Below are 21,725 nucleotides of genomic sequence, written 5' to 3'. Positions count from 1 at the left end.
GAAACTCCCATCCCTTATTCATTTGGATCGTAGTGCAATTCTTACCAGTTCCGATCAATCACGGAGTAGCAACCATTGACATGTACAGTCAGTCTATGCTATGCTATGCTATGCTATGCTATTAAGAAATCGATGAGCGGTGAGAATGCTTGCTTTCACTCAGGCCTATACGGGTTGAGTGGAAAGTGGCTACTCGTCGGTCCACCAAGGAATTTCGGAATATCCCCGGAACAAGAAGACGAATGGCCAATCCAACAAACATTCAATATAAAAGAGATTTTGGAGAACTTGCAGAAAAATCAATTTCTGAGAAAATCCTTCAGAAATTTCTAGAAATTTGTATCATGCTCGTAAATGATGCAGTCATGAAAACTTTAACCGGGAAAATTTTCCATATAATTCGGTTCCTGAATATGTGTAAGCTTTTAAAGGTGTAGTTGAACGAGTAAAGATTCATAATAAGTTAAGATATTAAAATGTATTCGAAATCTATCTTCTTCTTCTTTTTGACATTACGTCCTCACTGGGACAGAGCCTGCTTCCCAGCTTAGTGTTCTTATGAGCACTTCCACAGTTATTAACTAAGAGCTTTCTTTGCCAAAGTTGCCATTTTCGCATTCGTGTATTATGTGGCAGGTACGATGAAGGCACGATGAAGGTACGATGATACTCTATGCCCAGGGAAGTCAAGAAAATTTCCATTACGGAAATATCCTGGACCAACCGGGAATCTAACCTCGACACCTCCAGCATATATTTGCTTGGTAGCCGCGGAATCTAACCACTCGGCTAAGGAATTCGAATTCCAAATGTCTAATTGTTGAATTTAGTAATGAGAAATCCTTACAATACATGCATTGAAGGAAATGAATCTATATAAATAAAAATGGAATGGTGTTTGTATGTCACGAAATGGCTTACGAACGGGTCAACGGATTTCAATGATTCTTTCTCAGTTTTGTTCGTCAGGGGTTCCGACGTGTTCGTGTGTATAAAAATCCTAGGATATTCACCGGGAAAGATGAAAAAAACGAGCGCGAACGAAACTGTCATTTTATATGGGACGATCAAAAGCGTTTTTCAACAGCCTACTTGATGGCAAGACGAAGTTTGCCGGGACCACTAGTAAATAAATAAATTTCAGAAAAAAATTTTAGAGTACAGAATGATGTTCTGATCAATTCATGGTAATAAATAAAAAAGTCCCAGTAATTTCAGTGAACAACGGTCACACAACGCGAATTCCATCCAGAATGAGTCGAAAAATAAAAATAAAAATCGTGCTCGATAGTCTTCGATTTGAATTAAATTTTGCATATGTTTTTGGTATGGTAGAATATGTGTTTTCCATAGAAAAATTGGTCATTTTATGAGATGACCTCATCAACGCTTGGGAGTAGAAATGCCCCCTGGGTTACTGCAACGCCCCACACTGGGGCAGAATTGAAAAAACGCGGAAACAACCTGTAGTTCTTCGGAATGAAGAGATAGACGTTTGGTGTCTTCAGCGAAAATGATCCTTTCAATGAGGCCGATGTTTTGAGATAAAGTCATATTTTTTAGTGTTATTCGCATAAATGACTGAAATGCCATTTCGGTCAAATGGCAGTTTAGGTGTATGGTTTCTTCGGCAAAGTTGATCATTATTTTATACTGAAAATAATTGCTGAAGACGTAAAATTTCCAAGGCCTACTATTTTTGAAATATAGACAATTATTTAAAAATATATTCTTAAATCTGAAATATTTGACTTTTGCTTGTAATTTTTCAATTGAAATACCATACATCGCCTATGACTATGTCATTAATTAACATAAAACAGGTCTGGTGAAAATTTGATGGTAAAAATAAAATTTTGTTGGACTTTTTAATTAAATTTTCAAAAAACAGGGATATTGCGTATAGGCCATTCTTGCGATCGGGCAAGTTCGGGCAGGTGTTTTCGTCGCCATCCACTTACGAAAGGTCAGAGAATTCATGTCTAATTTTTCCAAGGATATGATATTTAATATATTTTTTCTATGTGATCTGAAAGTATGCCAAGCTTATGAAAAGGTTCAAAATTATTTTACATGACAGTGTAATAGTTTTACAATGTAAACAAACGTTCAATATAATCATAAACATTCTTGCGGTTTACTGGTACCCAAATGCACTTAACTATTTGCTTTTTGCATTGCTTGTAAATTTGCTATTCGCAAAAACGCCCTAAGCGCCTGACTCATAATATCAAACAATTTTGGTCGAATGGAATTGTAGGTATATGATCGCTTCGGCAAAGTCGGCAAATGGCATATTTTTCTGTCGCTTGTATTTTTGTGTGGTTTGAAGATGCATAGATGTTTAGAACTTTCCTAGAAACTAGAACTAATAGAAAGTTGAATGCCGCCGGACGCATTGAGATTCATTGGAAACCTTCAGAAACATGAGCATTTCCGTAAAACTGGTTCCATATTTTCGGTCAAACATGTATTTTAAATCGAGACGAGTCTAGCCTTAGAAATACGCGTATCTGTCAAAAGATACAAACTCTAGGGGGATTTAATGGTACAGTAAATTTTGTTTTTCATCTGCTTATTAAATTCTTACCAGCTCTGCCTCATGCCAATGAATGATACAATCATAAGCGATAAATGGTATTTAAACTGAAAAATCACAAAACTTATGTATATTTTAGCACAATTTATCCAATTTTTGTCAGTTTTTCAAAATAGAAGGCTTTGGAAATTTGACATCTTTAGCAATTGTTTACAGCTTAAAATAACGATCGAATTTGCCGAAGCAATCATATACCGTAATCCGGGGTAACATTGATCAGTTTTTGGGATATTTTTTAAATTTTTCATTTGAAAATGCAAATGTCGCAGGTTTTATATTTTTAAAACAAGTACTGGCACCCACCGCTCGTGACCATATATTGCATTTTGATTTATATATAAACAACGTTCGGTAATATTGAAAATGTCGTTGCTTACTTGAATCATGGCCCCTGAAGCCGAATATGAAGACCAAACTCTTACAAGTCATTTACTTTTTGAGTTATTTCAAAAATAAAATCCCTTTGAACCGTGCAATACGCCTAAAGGTAGGCAATTTCCTAAGGAAATTCTAAATTCCCAATAGTAGTTCGTTAATGTTGCTAAATTGACTAAAATTATGAAAGATTTGACAACGGAGTCGTTTTCGGCGATGCCATTTCTAGTAAAAATCACATTTTCCTTGTTCATACCATTTGCAGAACTTGTGTGAGACATGAATCTTTGGTACTGTAATCCATAAAGATAAAAATCATTGATTCAAAATGTTGATAAATTTACGCATGAATTAAATGCAATTTTCACAAAAACCTCAATTTTTATTAGCTTATGAATGTAAGAAAGTGTGGCATCATTCATGCTTTGAAAATATTTCATCAATAAATGATGATTTTAACTTTTTACGAGAAGGATCATACCGATCAATGTTACCCCGCTGATCAATGTTACCCCGGATTACGGTACCTTCATTTCCATTCGACCGAAATGGTTTGACATAACGAGTCTGGTGCTTAGGGCGTTTTTGTGAATAGCAATTATACAAGCAATATAAAAAGCAAATAGTTATGCGCATTTGGGTACCAGTAAACCGCAAGAATGTTTATGATTACATTGAACGTTTGTGTTTATATTGTAAAACTATTACATTGTAATGTAAAATAATTTTAAACCTTTTTATAAGCTTGGCATACTTTCGAATCACACAGAAAAAATATATTAAATATCATATCCTTGGAAAAATTAGACATGAATGCCCTGACTTTTCGTAAGTGGATGGCGACGAAAACACCTGCCCGAACTTGCCCGATCGCAAGAATGGCCTATACGCAATATCCATGTTTTTGTTGAAAATTTTACTTAAAAATCCAACAAAATTTTATTTTTACCATCAAATTTTCACCAGACCTGCTTTATGTTAATTAATGACAAAGTCATAGACAATGTATGGCATTTTAATTGGAAAATTGCAAGCAAAACCCAAATATTTCGGTTTTTAGCACAATTTTTTAAATAAATGTCTATATTTCATAAATAATAGGCCTTGGAATTTTTACGTCTTCAGCAATTATTTTCAGCATAAAATAATGATCAACTTTGCCGAAGAAACTATACACCTAAACTGCCATTTGACCGAGATGGCATTTCAGTCATTTATGCGAATAACACTTAAAATATGACTTTATCTCAAAACATCGGCCTCATTGAAAGGATCATTTTCGCTGAAGACACCAAACGTCTATCTCTTCATTCCGAAGAAATACAGGTTGTTTCCGCGTTTTTTCAATTCTGCCTCAGTGTGCGCCCCCTAGAAAAAGAACGACTAAGCAGCTCAAATTTTACGACGACAGAGCTGAGCATTATAAATTGACAAAGCTCTTGAAACGTTAAATAATTCCATTGTAGACGCAAGAGGCATTGCAATACCAAAATTCGAATTCGTTATTATGGACAATGATCACACAAGGATCCAGGTCTTAAAAACGTGTGGGAAGGCAATTTCAACGCACTCGCGATCTAAAAAATAATAAACTATTTTAATTTTAGAATCAAATCAGTTGGATTCTCCAAATGTTCCGATGTGTTGTGTTTGTTCGAACTAGCGGAAATAATCTCAATTGGACAACAACAAGTTGCCCGACATGGTTCTAGTCACGTCATCATGAAAATGTAGATTCATCTACATATTCGGTTCGGTTGAAGCTACTGATAGTAGCAACTGTTGAATAATAGTTAATTTCGATTGGTTGGAATAAACAACTGGGTTCCAACATGTTTCCATCCTCGGTAGGTCGGGAGGCCAACCAATAGTAAAATTTCAACATTCGGCTCCTTTATTCCCAAACTAATTAGATTTTTTTTCTCATTACCGTTTCAGATCATTAAACCGCTTTGTCCACCGTAATCAAAAAAAAACTGACCTAGACCAATCAATTTGATAGCAGCTCGTTGTATAACACTTCCTTGAATTTGACACACCCCTCGCTAGCGAGATGCAAAACCATCAAACCATTCAGATGAATCAAAGTTGCTTTCGTGTTCAATGCGAACCTTCCAGGAAGCTGGCCGGAATTTCACCATGGGAACTTGAAACCAAAACAAATCGGTAAGGCGAGACCGTAGGTCACATGATCGGCCTGAATATGTGGGTCAAAGAGGATGTCACGACGTCGTAGGAATGATGCGTCAAATATGTCGCAAGATGCAAGCTCGAAAAGACAAATAAAATGCTTGTTCGTCCAGCGCAAGTAGCAGTTCTGATGGTAAAATCGAATTCGAGAAGAAAAAGGGCATCGCTAATGGCTGTACAAGAAGTCCTTGACGTAGAGAGATGGAGCATCACTGCAAGAGAATATCTATCAAATGCCCATGGCGTAAACAACGCTGCTCAGTCTGTCTGTTCAACATGGACTTCGCCCCCCAAGTTAGTCAAGCCTATTTATGTTGATGCAACCGTTTGACCGACTGTCAAAGTTCGTTGCAGCAATACTTTATCTCTACTCATGTTTTGATCGATTTCGGCAAGTCTAGTGGATATGTGATTGTTACTTTTAGGAATTTTACCATTTTTGGGGAATAATCATGGTAAGGAAGATCAGAACTTTCTAAATTTGAGTACCGGAAGAAATAAATATTGATGAGGAAAGCCAGTTATAATTCACACCAAGTACTTCATCAAAACTCTAACATTATAAGGGGAATATTCTGAAAAGTCATCGGTATGGTCATTTTTCCTAACATTTTCACCCTCATTCTTGTTTACGGTGTATCCAACTTTCGATCGAATCCTATTCGTTCGAATCCACGGCCCACTTGATTTTGCTGGCGTAATCGAGAATGCAAAACGGTTTTCGATCGAAAGAGCATTCGAACGTAAACAAGAATAGGGGTGTTTATTCAGAATTTTTTAGTGGTTTCCTCTAGTTATTCTAAGATTCCTCCAGAATTTTCATGATACTTTTGTTCAATTATATCATTCGTTTAGAAATTCCTTCCGAAAGATCAGCTGGAATTTCTCGTAGGATTTCATTAGGAGTTTCTCTAGGGATACCTTTAAAAGTTCTTCCAGGAATTCCATTAGAAAAACTTTCAAGTTTTCATCAGAAGTTATTGTAAAGATTCCACCAGAAATTAATTCAAAGATTTTTTCAGGACCTCTATCAAAATTTACTCCAAGAATACCAGTAGTAGTTCCTTTAGGAATTTAAACGTGTTCGCCCAGAAATTCCATCAGGAGTACTTCTAAAGATTCTATTATGAATTTCACGAAGGATTCCATCAGAAGTTCTTTGAGGGTTTCCTCTAGTGATTTGACCTGAAGTATCTCTAGTAATTCCATCTGAAGTTCCTCTAGCGATTCTATCGAAAGTTTTTCTAGGGATTCTGTCAAAAGTTCTTGTGGGGATTACATCAGACGTTTTTCTAGCGATTACATCCGGAGATCTTCTAGGTATTACAAAAAATTTCCTCCAATGATTCCATCAGGAGTTCTTTCAAAAATATCTTTACTAATTCCTCCAAGGAAACCACCTAGAATTCTTCCAGAGATTATATCAGGAAATCCTCAAAGGAATGCATCAGGATTTCCTTAAGGGAATTAATAAGAAGTTCCTCGAGAGCTTTCATAGGGATTTCCTTCAGGAATCTTATCAGAAATTCCTCCTGAAATTTCGATTGGAGTTCCTATACGGATTTTACCAGGAGTTCCTCTAGAGATTACATCAGAGGATCCTTCAGGGATTTCATGTAGAATTTCTCCAGGGACTCCATCAGAAGTTGCTTCAGGGATTCCATCTGAAACCCCTCTAGAGATTCCATCAGGAATTTCTCTAGCAATTCCATCAGAAGTTCCTTCAGGGATTTCATCAAGAGCCCATCCAGGGATTCCATCAGGAGTTTCTATAGGGATTCTGTCAGGAGTACCATTAGGGCTTCCAGCAGAGGTCTTCTGGTGATTTCTTCTGGATTTTTTTTTTCAGGGATTCCATCAAGAGTTATTTCAGAGATTCCACCTGAAATTTCTCCAGAGATCATATCAGGCGTTCTTCAAGAGATTTTATCAGGAGTTTCTAACGGAATCCATCAAATATCTTTTCAGGAATTCCTCCATGAATTTCATCAGGAGCATCTATACGGATAACATTGAAAGTCTAGATATTTAATCAAAAGTTTCTACAGATATTCCACCTGGAACTCCTTCAGGAATTGCATCTAGTTCTTATAGGGATTACATCAGGAGTTCTATGTTTATATTTTTCATCTGGTATTCCTCCAGGGATTTTATCAAAAGCTTCTCTAGGAATACCATAAGGAGTTCTCCTAAGTCTTTCTACATGAGTTCTCCTAGGGAATCAATCAGGCGTTCCTCAAGGGATTCAACCAGAAGTTCCTATAGAAGTTCAGTAGGTAACTCCTTTTGGGATCCCGTCAGGAGCTCTTTCAGAGATTCCATTAGGAGTTCCTCCAGGGATTACATCAGAAGTTCTTCTAGAGATTATATCAGCAGTTCCTCTAGGGTATCCATGAGAAGTTCTTTCAAAGATTCTACCTGGAATTACTACAGGAATTCTATCAATGATTTCTTCAGGAATTCCTCTAGGGTTATTCTGGTTTCCAACACGCTATTTACTACGGATTACTCGCGGAATTAATTAAGGGATTCTACCACAATTTTGTTCCATGGGGTTCTGTAGGAAACTCTTCAAGAGATTCTTCCAGAAATTCTCCAAAAGAATCCTCCAGGAATTCCTCAAGAGATTCCTATCGGAATTTTTCAAGAAATTCATCGCGGAATCCCTGAAGGGATTCCTCCCGAAATTCCTTAAGGAATTAATTCCGGAATTCCTCAAAGGATTCCTCTCAAAAATTTTCAACGAGTCTCTCGCGGAATACGTCCAGGGATTCTACAAGAAATTTCTTTTAAGATTTTCACCAGTAATCCACCAATATATCCTCCAATGATTATATCAGGAGTTTCTCCTGGGATTCATTAACGGAATTCCTCCAGGGGTTCCTCCAAGGATTCCATAATTGATTACACTAGGAATTTCTTGAAAAAATCCGCTAGAATTTCCTCTAAGGATTGCAATCCAAAATCCCCCGCAATCATTCGAGGATTTCTCTCCATTGAATTCATCTAGAATTTGCCCAGGTTATTCTCCAAGATTACCATTAGGTGAACCTCCAAGGATTTCAGCTGAAATTATCTTCGGGATTCCACTAGAATATCTTTCAGAAACTCCATCAACATTTTTCCGATGGTTTTATCGGGAATCCAAAAAATCCTCCAGAGGTTCTACCAAAATATTCTGAAAAAAAATTCCTAAGGATTCCGAAAAGTTGTTCTTCAATGATCCCATAACGATTTTTATTAAGGGATTCGACCATAATTTCCTATAAAGAATCCACCAGTTATCCCTTCAGAGACTTCAACAGTTTCTGTAATTAATTCACCAGTATTTGAAGAGAGATAGAGAGGTTTTTTTGAGGAATTTCCTTAGTAGTTCTTTCACGGTTAATACTGGGAGTACCACCAGAGTTCAGCCAAATTTTCCACCAGAAGCATCTACTAGAGTTTCATCAGAAGTTCAACCAGAAAATACTTCAAAGGTTTTACTAAAATTTCTTTTCTTAGAATTCATTCAGGGTTATCGCACTTTCCTCTAGAGAATTGACCAAAAGGTTCCAAAGAATCTTGCTCTTTAAAACATCCAATTTTTGCGAGAGAATCTACCAGGAATTCCAAGAAGCAATGAACTAGAAATTCTACTTTTCTCTTCTCTAGGTATAACCTCAGGAAGCTTCCACAAAATTCCAAAAGATTATTGAGCCAGGTATTCCACTGATATTTACTCAGAAGAATCAACAAAGGATTTATCTGTATGCCTCCTGATTGAATCCTTGAAGTAATTTGGAAGATTTTTTTGGAACATTTCCGGAAAAATCCATGGCGAAATTTCTTGAGAAATCCATGGACGAATCACCAAAAGAAATTACCTGAGAATTCACAGGAGAAACTTCTAAATATATCCTTGGAAGAACTTTTAAAGCAATCCCTGAAGAAGTTCCTAAAGGATTCCCTAAGGTAATTCTTGTTGAGTTCCTTGGAAAAAATCCTGTAAGAAATACTGGAATTGATGGATACATTTCTTTTATAGTCCTCGGAGGATTTTCTAGTAGACTCTTGACGTAGTTCCTGAAGAAATCCCAGGACGAATGCCTCGTAGAACTCCTTCAGCAATATCAGGAAGAATCTTTGAAGGAAATACTGGAGGAATTTATAAAAGAATTTATTGAAGTTTCCCTATAAGAATCCCCGGAGAATAACCTGGTAGAACCTCTTTAAAAAATTGCAAGCGGAATCTCTAAATAACTACCTGGTGGAATCCCGTGGAGAATATTTTGGTGAATCCTTTCGCAATATTTTTTGGGGAATTCCGGAAGGGTTGCTGGTGGAATCCTTGGAGAAATTTCCTGGAGAAATTCTTTGTTGAGAATTCTGGGTAGAATTGATGTCACACTTCCTGGAGTAAATCACTACATTTATTTCTGTAGGAATGTAGGAAAACCGTGTAGGAAACCCAGTTCTTGGAAGATTGTTTGGATTGTTTGCTGGAGGAATCTGTGGAGGAATTTCTAGGGAAACCATTAGAAAAATCACTGGAAGATTTTTGGTAGGAGGAAGAGATTTTTTGAGCAATCTCTTTGGAGGATTTTTAGTGGAATTCTTGAAAGAAGCATTAGAAGGAATCCTTTTGGACTTTTTGGATAAATACCCTGAGGAATCTGTAAAAATATTACTAGAAAGAATCGCTGAGGAAATTCCTGGTGGACTTTCTGATGGAACTCCTGGTGGAATTCAAGGAGGAATCCTAGGAGAAAGCCCTGACAAACGTTCTGGTGAAAGCCTTGGGGGGATTTCTGATGCCATATCCCTAGACTAGTTTTTCAAATAATTTGTTATGTGCTTCCTGAGTAAAGCATGATGAAGTCCTTGTAACTAACTTATAGAGGAGTTCCTGAAGAAATCTTTGACGAAATTGGAGGAATTCTTGGATGCTGCCTTGGCGTAAGCCCTAAAGAGTTACCTGAAGAAATCACATGACGATTTTTTTCTGGATTGATCGTTACAGAAATCACTGAAGGAAGTCCTGAATAATTTATATAAGATCTTTGAAGGAATCTTTGGAAGAATGCCAGGATGAATTCCTGAATGTATGCCTGAAGGATTCTGGTTGAAACGGTGGATAAATTTCTGCAGGAATTATTGATAAAATTCCTGATAGGACTCCAGGAAGAATTTCTGGTGGATTTCTTAGTACAAGCATTTTAGTAGAATTTCTTAAGAAATTCCTGCAGCATTACCTAAAGGAGCTACTTGTAAAATTCCTGATGTTATCCTTGAAGAAATTCCTGGTACAATCCCTTGAGGAAGTTCTTCTTCAACTTTTGATGGAATCATAAGTTGAACTGCTGGTGGGTTTGCTAAAGAAATACTATGAAGATTGTGGGAAATCGCTAGTGAAATGTTTAGAAACAACTCAAGAACGCAAGGTCGCCAAGGTATCGACACTGCATAAATTCACGCATTTGGCTTAACACCCAACACATCGTGCAACATCCCTACAGACAGTACGATCAGTTCGTCAAATATTTGGCTCCGTCCAGCTGAATCAAACTCATTTTATTTTGGTCAACCGATTCGCCAACCATCAAATCGGTTGCACAAACTTTCAAATTGGTCTGTCAAGCAGCATCACACACGGTCAAACATGGCACCAACGTGGGGGCAGAATCAATGATGGTCTGAGTCGTCTGTGGGCTGTATAATCAGGAGTTGCCAGTGAAACATATATTTGCTAATGAATTTCACCAGAAAATCTATCAGGTCAATCCTTGAAAGAATTTCTAAAGGCCCCTTCGAAGATAGTTCCAGGCGAAGGCTTTCATTGTGCATAGTAGTCTGAATATTTTTTACCGTCTGAGTAACTCAGCAAAATTAAAATTTTCCTGTTGAATCAGTTAGTTCTTCTATTTGATCTGAAATGGCTCGGTGTTCTCAGCACAAGCGCAGTGGCAATGTATTTGGCCACTCTTGGATTAAAAAACCAGAATTTAGAGAAAATGTTAAAATGCGACACTTTGTTTTGGGTGTAACTTTTTATCGCGTGGGTAAAACTCAATGAAGTTTTGGGTAATACTAATTTAGAGTGTTATGTTTTTATGTTTAATTTTATCGCAATCTGTCAAGTAGTTTTCCAAATGCATTCAAAACAAGAAAAGCTACGCCAGCAAATCTTAGGCGCGGTGATCGATAATCCTGTCCAGTCACACAGATTGAAGGGCAAAAGGCTTGGAATCCATCATTCCTCTGTGTCCCGCGTTGTGAAGATGTTCCAGGATACGAAGACTTTCGAGCGGCGCGCTGGAAGCAGACTAAAACCGAAAACGGAATACTCAGAGAAAGTGCGGAAGACAAGACAGTATTTTAGAAATAACCTGAACCTTTCCACCCGAGACGTGGCCAAAAAGGTCGATTTGTCAAAGTGGTTCGTCCAGCAGACCGTGAAGTGGGCTGGGCTACGTGTTTTTAAGGACAGGAAAGCACCAAACCGGACTGCCAAACAAAACACAGAGGCCAAATTGCGTGCGCGGGGTGGCTGAATAAGCCAGGCTGTCTCGTCATGGACGACGAGACATACATCAAGGCAGACACCAAACAAATCCGCGGCCTCGAGTTTTTTGTCGGTACGTCCCGCATGGAGGTTCTTGCAAAGTTCCGGAAGAGAAAGATGGACAAACTCGTGAAGTACCTGTTGTGGCAGGCGATCTGCGAGTGCGGACGGTACAGTAAGCCGTTCGTTGATCTCACGAGCAGTTTCAAGAGAAATGTACAAGCATTCAGCTTGGGGGAGGAAATGCAATAAATAAATTATGCCTATGTTTCGGCTAATATGGTTCCGGGTCATTTGGCCGAATGCCGTTTGGCCGAACGCCATTTGACCGAAAGGGTCATTTGGCCGAAGGCCATTTGGCCGAATGCCGTTTGGCCGAAATTGAAAACAAAAGTGAACTACAGTTAGCATGAATTTATGATGAATTCCAATGAACTTATTCAGCTTATTCATAAAAAAGATAAATCATCATTGATATACATAAGCTTTTTAGTGTTAGTTGAAGAAACAGTCAGTGCTGAAAGATCCTTAATGTAAGCAGTTGTTCACAGCGGTAATAGCCACCAGCAGATGTTTTGGCATCGCGTCTGTAATTAGCTTTTGACAGTAATTAAAACGGTTTAAAACTTATTCGTTCTTCTGCTGGATCGGCTTGCTTCGATCTCTTGAACCGTACTAAGTAATATATGTCATAATTCTGGCATCAACAAGTCTTGGCTTCCTTTTTTCAAAACGGAGAAACAGTGTGCTTCATTGACGTAAGTGTTCGTCGAGTCGTTAATTGCTATACTCAAGCAACGGTGCAGAGTTCAGTTCTCATGTTGTAATCTTAATCTTGGAGGAGAATAACATCTCACCTAAGTTAACCCTTGAGCTAAAAATATATGTTTTGAATAAAACTTATTATAAGCTTTAATTCCAAAAACTATGAAAAATATTTCTCTCTTGAAAGAAAAGCCTATGATCAAAAGAAGGAAAAATCTCTTATGAAAATTTAAGCAAGTGTAATGCATATAATCATTCCATCAGGACAACTACAAAGAACTACCGATTATTTAAAGAAGGAAAAATTTGCAATTAAAATATAAGCTAAACCATTACCGTTAGTAATGGGACCAGTATACCTCGAAAGAATAGCCTTTGTTTAAAAGAAGGAAAAATTTCTGATGAAATTATTAAAAACATTTGAAACCTTTTTACACCGTTGGTAATCCAGTGGCGATTCAATCATCACTTCAGAGTCTTGACGCGAAGTGTGTTGTTCACAGCTTCGTCCTGAATTAAAGATTCGATGTTATCATTCTCTTGGAGCTCATATAGTGGCAAACATGACGTCCTGTCACATCATAAAAATCGACATATTAATTAGCTTATCAGTTATTGGGTCACACTTATGAATCCTATACATCAGCGTTGTAGCAATTTTTTTCATGATTCGGCCAAACAGCATTCGGCCAAATGCCCCTTTCGGCCAAATGGCATTCGGCCAAATGGCGTTCGGCCAAACGGCATTCGGCCAAATGGCGTTCGGCCAAATGGCCGGACACCAGCTAATATAGAGTTATGAAAGTTTGAGAAATATCCGACTCAAAATGAATTTTTGGTGATTATTTTTTCTGAGTCAAGTCTTTAGTAAGCCCTTCCCAGCAGCAGATACATCGACAACCCTCCAATTAAAATCAGCCTATGTCAAAAATCTTCATAGCCTATGAAAATGCAGTGGACTCCATGGAAGAAGTAGACCAGTAAATGAATCATAAATTCCTCAAAAGTCAAAATAGAAGATCACAAAATCATACACAAGATTGTTTATCAGCCCCAAACAGTTCCATGTCAATGCTGGACTAGCAACCATAGATTAGTCAAACGCTGTCTAAGAATCTGCGGGAAAGTTTGCTGGGAAAAAGTTGGTTTGAATGTTGTCGCACCTCTATTTTCGAGTCTGATGCTGTTCAAACGAATGTGCAATCCAAATAAACCATGTGGGTCTCTTTGAACACGGTTCACCTACTTCTAGTAGATCTGGAGAGAGTACTTCTTACGTTATGATACTTGTTTTGAATCGGAAAACTTTTGGAAATGGAGAAGCCCCGCAGCGCTGTTAACTGGAATGTGAGCATTTCTCGGAAGGAAATTTCAATTCTATTCACGTGTCGCGTTGTGGCAATAAATATGCCGATTCTGCACCGATAAAGTTATTGATTTTCCCGACGATTATCATTTATTTGATGATGTGGGAAAAAGCAGGACCCAATTGAGCGGTATCGGGAAACATATTGGAAAAGTTTTCCTCCCTGTCAATGCCTGTGTTTATCACAATACTATTCTAATGAAAAGGATGCTTCAAAGATGGATAAAGTTTGAACGTTTCTTGTTGGACGAAGAGAGTGTTAATTGACTGAAGAACGATGTTCCTGCTTATTTCCTGAGTAGAAGATAGTTCTTTGCTCATGGGAAGACATTCTTCGCAATAAATACTTGGGTGAGTTTGAAGAATGTGCTGCCTACTTTTCTTCCAGAAAACTCGGTCATCGTAGTTGGAATTAGCTTGTAGTGTTCAACATCGGTAAGTTTAATAAATAAACAATGGTAGTTGGTAGGCTAAAAGAAAGTTCAGTAGTTGAACCGGAAGTTATTAAACTAAATATAACATCATCAAATACAGGTTCAGAAATTGCTTCTTAAAGTGAAACAATTATTTTAAGCCTTGTGTTTTATCAAGGTGTTCTGTTTTAGAAAACGCTATCATCCTAATTTGGTAAAACTTAAAAATGCATTTATAAACATTTTGTTAACAACATATTACATTTCATTTGCAGTAGCAGTTCAGAATTTTACAGGTGAGTGTATTTCAGCTGTTTATAAGAAAAAAAACCGCTTTCAACGCAATAATCGTGGTTATAGAAATTGCAACGATTTTTGCCTAAAATTACTAATTATTTTATTTGACATTCGTTCCAACGTCTCAACACTGGATATTATATGTAACGCATTAGTACTATACCAGACAGAGAGCTGCAGAATCATTTCCAAAATTTTATTTTGAAACCTCTACAGAGATTTCTTTCTGGTACTACAACAGCTAGTCCATATTGGTACAGCATACAACATGGCTGGCCTCAAAGTTTGTTTGAATATCATAAGCTAGTTCTTAAGACAAAGTTTTGATCATCTTTTAATAAGGAGATAAAAACATTTTACATATTTATTACATTTGGTTTGAATGTTTTCAATGTTATTTTGAATGTTAATTTTTTTCTAGCTTGAGTCCTAGGCATTTAACTTCGTCTGACTAATTTATAAGAATCCCTTTCATCGTTACAACATGTCTACTTGAAGGTTTCAAATACAAAGCTTTTGGTCTAAGTGGGAATATTATAAGTAGAGTTTTGGAAGCATTAGGAGAAATTTTTCCTTTTTGCATATGTGAAGAAAAAATATCCAAACTTTTTTTTGTAATCTAATACAGATGGCACGCAAGCTTCGTCCTTTGGCGGAGAGGACTGTGTTATTTGCAAACAAAGATTTTTGACATCCCAGTGGTGACTCAGGTAAGTCAGATGTAAAAATATTGTATAATATTGGCCACAAAATGCTTCTTCGGGTATTTCATCAGGAACTCTTACAGGGATTCCTTCTTCGACTCTAAGATATTCCTCAAGGAATTACTCCAAGAATCACCCCAAAGATTTCTCCAGAAATTTCTCTTGGAACTCGTTAAGAGATTTTGCAAAAGAATTCGTTCAGATTTCTCCGAAAACTCCTCCAGAGATGCAATCTAGTAATGGATCTTTGACGGTAACTTTTTTCGACACTCACTGCAGCAAAACAAAGGCACCACTATGTTTGCGATTTGTGACAGCATTGCTATCTCTGTCAAACACACAAGACTACGGTGGCGCTATCTATGCTCTATCTATACTTTTCATAGCGGCCGTTTTGATTATTTTAACGATCTATTCGAAAAATATCTAAAATTATCCTCATGGTTCCTGGAGAAAAACTTCTCGAAGTATTTCAGGTAAAATTCTTAGAGGAATTCCTAAAGGAAATCACTGAGATAATTACTGGTGAAAATTTTAGTAAAAATCAATGGAAGAATTAATGCAACAAACATTCAAATTCGCATTCCTTTAGGGTTTGCTACAAACAAATTTTCTGGGTTTTTTGCAGAATACCTTCAGAATTCTTCCAGAAGCTCCTTCAAAGATTTCGCTAAAATCCTCCAGGAACTACTCTAATAATTTACATAGGGAATCCTCCATGAATTTGGAGGCTTCTCCACCAGAAGTTCTTGCAGAGATATTCAAACGAATGGTCCCAGGGGTTTCTTCATGGATTCTTCTAATAAATTCCTCCAGTGCTTTTTACAGGAATTCCTTCAGGGACTTCTCGAAGAACTCGTACAAGAAACCCTCCAGGAATATCCCAAGCTGCCTTCGGAATTCCTCAAGTAATTTCTCTTAAAATGTCTCCAATAGTTTTCATATTTTTAAAAGATTCATCCAGAAATCTCTTTAGAAATTCCATCAGGGATATCTTGGGGAATGCCTACAAGGTTTCATCCAGTTCATTTTCAAGAAATTCCTTTAGGAATTTCTCAAGAATTTCGTCCGAGAATTCTCCAAAGTTTTTTCTGAGGATTCTTTAGGAATTTTCTGGAGCGGAATCTCAGGAGAAATTTCTAGGGGATTTTACGAGGAATACCTGAGAGAATATATGGAAAACTCCCTGCAAGAACTTCTAGAGCAATTGAGCAATCCATTGATAAATTATTAGAGGAGCGCTTATTAGAAGCGCTGGAAAAATATTTAGATGAATTTCAAGAGTAATAATTCTGAAGGTATTCTGCAAGAAACCCAGAACAATTTTTTGCAAATTTTGTTTCTTTAGAAACATCTAGAACAGTCTCAGGAGGAACATCTGAAGGAGTTCCTGGAAAAATGTTAAAATTATTTCCCTACGGAATTTTTGGAAAAAATGATGGAAGGATTTTCCTAAGAAGATCTGAAGAAATTTAAATCCGATCGCTTTCTTCAGGATTTCTTCCAAGAACTCTTACCAAAATTCCTCTAGTAATTCCCCCAGAGATTCCTCCCGAAAAACCTTCAAGGATTTTTCAAGAAAATCCTCCAGAAGTTCCTTCAGGTATTTTTCCAGGAGCCATGAGGGTAGTTTGAGACAGTTTTCGAATTATTGCATCCCTGAAGGAATTCTCGAAGGTATCCATTGGGAAAATCCTGGAGGAATTCCTTAAAAGAGGATCCTTCAAGGAATCCCTGGAAGAACCCCTGGAGAATTCTTTGGAAGTATTTCTAGAATAATTCATGAAGGAGGAAACTCACGAAAAAATTCTTACAGGAATTCCTGAATGCTGCCCAACTTCATGGGCAAGCCCTGGATGAATCACTTGAGTTATTACCGTAGGAATCTCTTTGGAAATCTTCAGTACAATCTGTGGTAAGTGCCAAGAACAGAATGAGCCTTCATCACATTCGACAACATCGCACATCTCAAAATTGAAAGCGAGACTTCCAAGACCGAACTGAGCTGATCCATCTACTTTCGGACAGTCAGCAAAACATTCACTGACAATTGATGGCTGCATTCAAAAATTAACATTATTCCAGATAACAATCCTTCTCTGGATAATCAGTAGAAACAAAGGTACCCTCAAAGTGCGTTAAAAAATACGGGTTTGGAAAAAAATTCAGCCTTTGCTCCAAGACTTGATGGCACCAGTGTTGTGAAAAACTCAAATTCTCATAACTCACTCCTGATTTTTTTCATGCGTGAGTTGCCAACACTCTTCTGGAATCATCATTGCACAAGAGAGATTTAAAAAGCATGTCTTAGAAAATTTCATGATGATAATGATAAATTCAAATCCTCGCATTTCATTGCTCCTATGATCATTTTAGGTAAAGAATTGCATCATTGATGCAGATCATTCTAGCTGCCCTGGAATCGAATGTTTTTGACGATGGTATATTGCATCAAGTGATTTCAAGGAATTAATTCAGAAAATGAACACTAAGGAAATTATCTGATCTACTTACATAAGGGTCCCATAAATCCCATATCCCAAAGGATAAATTATTTTCTTGAAAGAATTTAACCATTTGGAAAACCATAGCGTATTTATCTTTAGGAAGGAAGAATTTCAAGAATGTCAATTTAAAAGAAGTTGGTAAGGACTCAAAGGGTCAAAACAATTTCGATCATTTTTCTCCACATCCGCAACACCGTAGAAGGGGAATTTTATTATACTATATGAACAGTATTTACCAGAGTCGGATATCAACTAAAAATAAATTGTTATACGTGTGCCTTATGAGGGTGATCTTCGGTGAAAATGTCTCAAAAATAACACACTCAAACAGAGTGTGAGAGTTCGGTAAATAAATTTACCGAAACAGATCGGTAGTTTACAGAAATTCCAAAATTTCGGTAATCTATGAGGAGTTTTGTTTGATCCTTCGACCTTGACGCTTGCTTCTTCGGGAGCGGGCTTGATCTTGTCGCTTGCTCCTAAGAGGGCGAGTGACGAACACTTATTTGGCGTTCAATTCGTTTATCGAGTAATATCGCGAATCCGGTTAGACGCATTCATTTCAAATTATATATTTATCGTTTACCAAAACGAATCCCTCCCCCATATCCAAACTCCCAGTGTTTACTTGTGGAAGTGCAGAGGACTCCTCGGCTTCCATAAAGCAAGTAACACGTCAACATTTCCCTCCTATCCCCAAATTGACCTGCATTCGGAAGCAACCGGCGCCGTTATTGTTTATTATAATAATAAGAACACCAGTACTTACACATTGAGGATGCTACTGATCCCGAGTAGCGTCTGTTGGTTCCCTGTGTAAGTACAGCTGTTCTTGCAATAACGGAGTAGCATCTGCGGCGGTCAATCATGCTCATGCTCATGTTTCAATTATTTATGTTTTTTATTTCGACGTTGAATTTTTGGTGGAGTGCATGCTCAAATCATTTACGTGCCCTAAAGTTTTACTCGATATGGATGCGATGGAGGTGAGTGAGAAATAGATAACAAATGATTAATGTATGGACTAGCAAGTTTTTTCAATCTCATTATGCAAATTTTTCAATCTCATAATGAAGCGATAATTGCACGGTTGCTATGCCTACTACCAATGTTCGTCTAATGTAAGGAGCTGATATTTTTTTAGATCATTGATGCAGTATTTTTCCGAAATGATAGGAGTAAATCAAAGCAATGTTGGATTGGGAAAAGAGGAGTGTGCATTTGCCTACTCCTCAAATTATTGCTCAAAGCAACGCAATGCAAAGGATATTTCGAAGACTGGCACATAACACTGAAGACGGCCATACAGTTGAGGTCGAAATACGCGTATCTAGGATACAAACGCTAGTGGAATTAAATGGTACAGTCAGTGGCGTAGCTAGAGTCTTTGGGGCCCGGTGCGGAGCCGGATTTGGAAGGAAATCTTCTTTGGAAAAGGAAGGAGGTTTGTAAAATTAATTTCTTACCGAACTCACACGTACTTTCCACATTTTTTCGAAAACTTTCAATATATAAATAATTAACTCATTGCGCGTGGTAAAGATGGATGAATTATGAGTGAGTAAAAAACTCACGAGTTCAGGTGAGATTCGAACCCACGACTCTTGTATGCGAGACGAATGCTTCACCAACTAAGCTACCCAAGCAACACGAATGTTATAATAGAGTATTTTTAAACTATATATGACCAAATTGAGTCATACACAGCTAAAAATATGTTGTAAATTTAAGTTTATTTTCATGCACATATTTGGAGCATCAAAATAATCCTAAATTTCAACGACCAATCCATTATTATTCAATCGAATTCACTTTAACTTTACACGATCATGTAATATTCAACCATTTCTAGTTGAAAATTGAATGTATATTCATTTAAATTTACATGATGCTGTAACAACACAGGAATTTGATTTATTTTTACAGTAGACTTCAGTTTACATCACATTGAAAATTAAATATTTTTTTCTGTGTGTATCAGTTGATAATGCTCAATTATAACATGTGTGCTACTCAAATACCTAGTTACTTGGCTATTCATTAACTCAGAAGGTTAATTCAAACCCAATATTTGTAAAAAAATAATCGTTATTATATGGTCAAAATAATCTCTGCCTGTGAAAAATCACCCATATCAGGGCGTAACTAGAATTTCGTCCAGTATATAGTTTTTATTGCTTCGTCTTGTGAAATTAAAAAAATATATTTTTATGTTTTTTATGTAGATCTAGCAGGCTCTGTTAAGGTAGCCCGGGGCAAGTGAGAATCCGAGGTAAGTGGGACATTCCGTCATAGCTCGTTTAGGAAAAGTTTTTCAAGGGGGTATTGTTCTAGAAAGTTGAAGATACAATGATAAGGAAAGTGTTTACTACAAACATTATTGTTATTTTTAATACCTTGTGCTACATGTAACAGTTTTCAGCTCTGCACCATTTTCAACTTGCATGATAAATTGTGACACGTTTCACGTTCTGCATTGGCTCGCAAAAAATAATTGTGCTATAAATCGACTTAAAGTATTGTTACAAGCTGCTTACGATAAACAGGTATTTTGTTTTCATTTTATATGAAAATTTCTATAGTCTAACTTACCTCAAAATATATTTGTACCCGGGGTAAGTGGGACCCTGGGAGGGAGAAACCGATACGAAATTTATGTACGTCAAGGTGAGCCGAGATTCTGCTGTCACGAACTGTCACTGTGAGCCCAGATCTAAAACAATGGACAAACATGATAAAAGTGCGTAATAGATTTAAACATATTTTTGCATTGTATCAAATGTGACAAAAAATCGATTGAAAAGCTATTCATGCTTATTCAAAAGTAATGTCACAATAAAAACTTTTATTCTGATTGAATATAAAGTATTTGAAACGCATCATTTTACTTTTTCCAATAAAATCGAAAATGAAACGCATAGAAAACTTTGGCCCTTTTTCCATGTCTGTCCAGAACGATCGAAGGAACACAACAAATGAAAACTATCGATTTTCATCAAGTCTGCCTTGATTGTCGTTGGCAAGCTGGAGTTTTCTTGCAGTTCGAAATAACTTTGTGTCATATTTCGTGTCTAGTATCGGTGCCTCCCTCCCAGGTGGGACCTATCGAAACAAAAACCAGAATCAAAACTTTTCCTACACGTTTCAAACATTTTCTTGGATAGTAGCTCTAAAACATTCAAACGAATGATTTTTATCAAAAAAAAAAAATCTTATATTATGTAATTGTTGAATAGGGAGAAAAAATTACAAATCTGTCTAAATATTTGTTTCTATTTGTATTTTTGAAATATAAATTTAAAATTGAACGAAGACCGAGATAAAATTTAAAATACATCATGAGAACGATTACTTTACTATTTTTTTTTTGAACTTTATTTGATATTTCTACCAAATTCAATAGTTGTGGAAAACAGTTCCATCTCATTAAGTGGTTTTCCGCCATGAATAGAGTAAGGTGGGGCAAAAGTTCGACCTTAGTGGTATAATCAAATTTTCCAGGAAAACAATAGCAGTTAAAACAAAACAAATACCATACAGTGAACCTTCAACATATTGGCTATAATTTTGCTGAACAAATTTGTGTCAAAATATTTACTCATTTTTAGTTATAACAGTTTCAAAATTGATTGTCTTATTCGAACTTTTGCCTCACCGGTGGGGCAAGAGTTCGAATCTAGTGTGGGGCAAAAGTTCGCTGGCTAAAACACAAAATATCGATCCTTTTATGACAGGCATACTTTACACCAGCCGTAAACTTAAGTTTGCCGAAAAATACACACTAAATTTTAATCAAAAAATTGCCCAAAACCAGGTTAATTGTAATATATTCAAAAATAGCAGTTTTTCGCAAAACTAAGTGAAAAGGTAAAATTTTGGTGAAAGTATTCACACGATCAGACAAATTTAACTAAATTTGAAGATAATATGTGGATTTTAGACAATTTGCAAATTTTTCCGTGATT

At 36.8% G+C, this 21,725-nt stretch overlaps 1 protein-coding gene across 1 annotated transcript in view; it reads left to right on the top strand.

The window, feature by feature from the left end:
• The window catches only part of LOC5579064 (protein yellow), a 161,597-nt gene that overhangs the window by 48,979 nt on the left and 90,893 nt on the right, over positions 1-21,725 (top strand). Inside the window, exon 2 of the mRNA XM_021841070.1 lies at positions 4,913-5,458. Coding sequence (XP_021696762.1) covers positions 5,262-5,458 — 197 coding nt within the window. The 5' untranslated portion in view covers positions 4,913-5,261. The remainder of the gene's footprint in view (positions 1-4,912; positions 5,459-21,725) is intronic.

The sequence above is a fragment of the Aedes aegypti genome, chromosome 2 (genome assembly GCF_002204515.2).
Source record: "Aedes aegypti strain LVP_AGWG chromosome 2, AaegL5.0 Primary Assembly, whole genome shotgun sequence".
NCBI lineage: Eukaryota > Metazoa > Arthropoda > Insecta > Diptera > Culicidae > Aedes > Aedes aegypti.
Note: the sequence above shows the minus strand (reverse complement) of the source record. Positions and strands in the feature narration are given on the sequence as shown.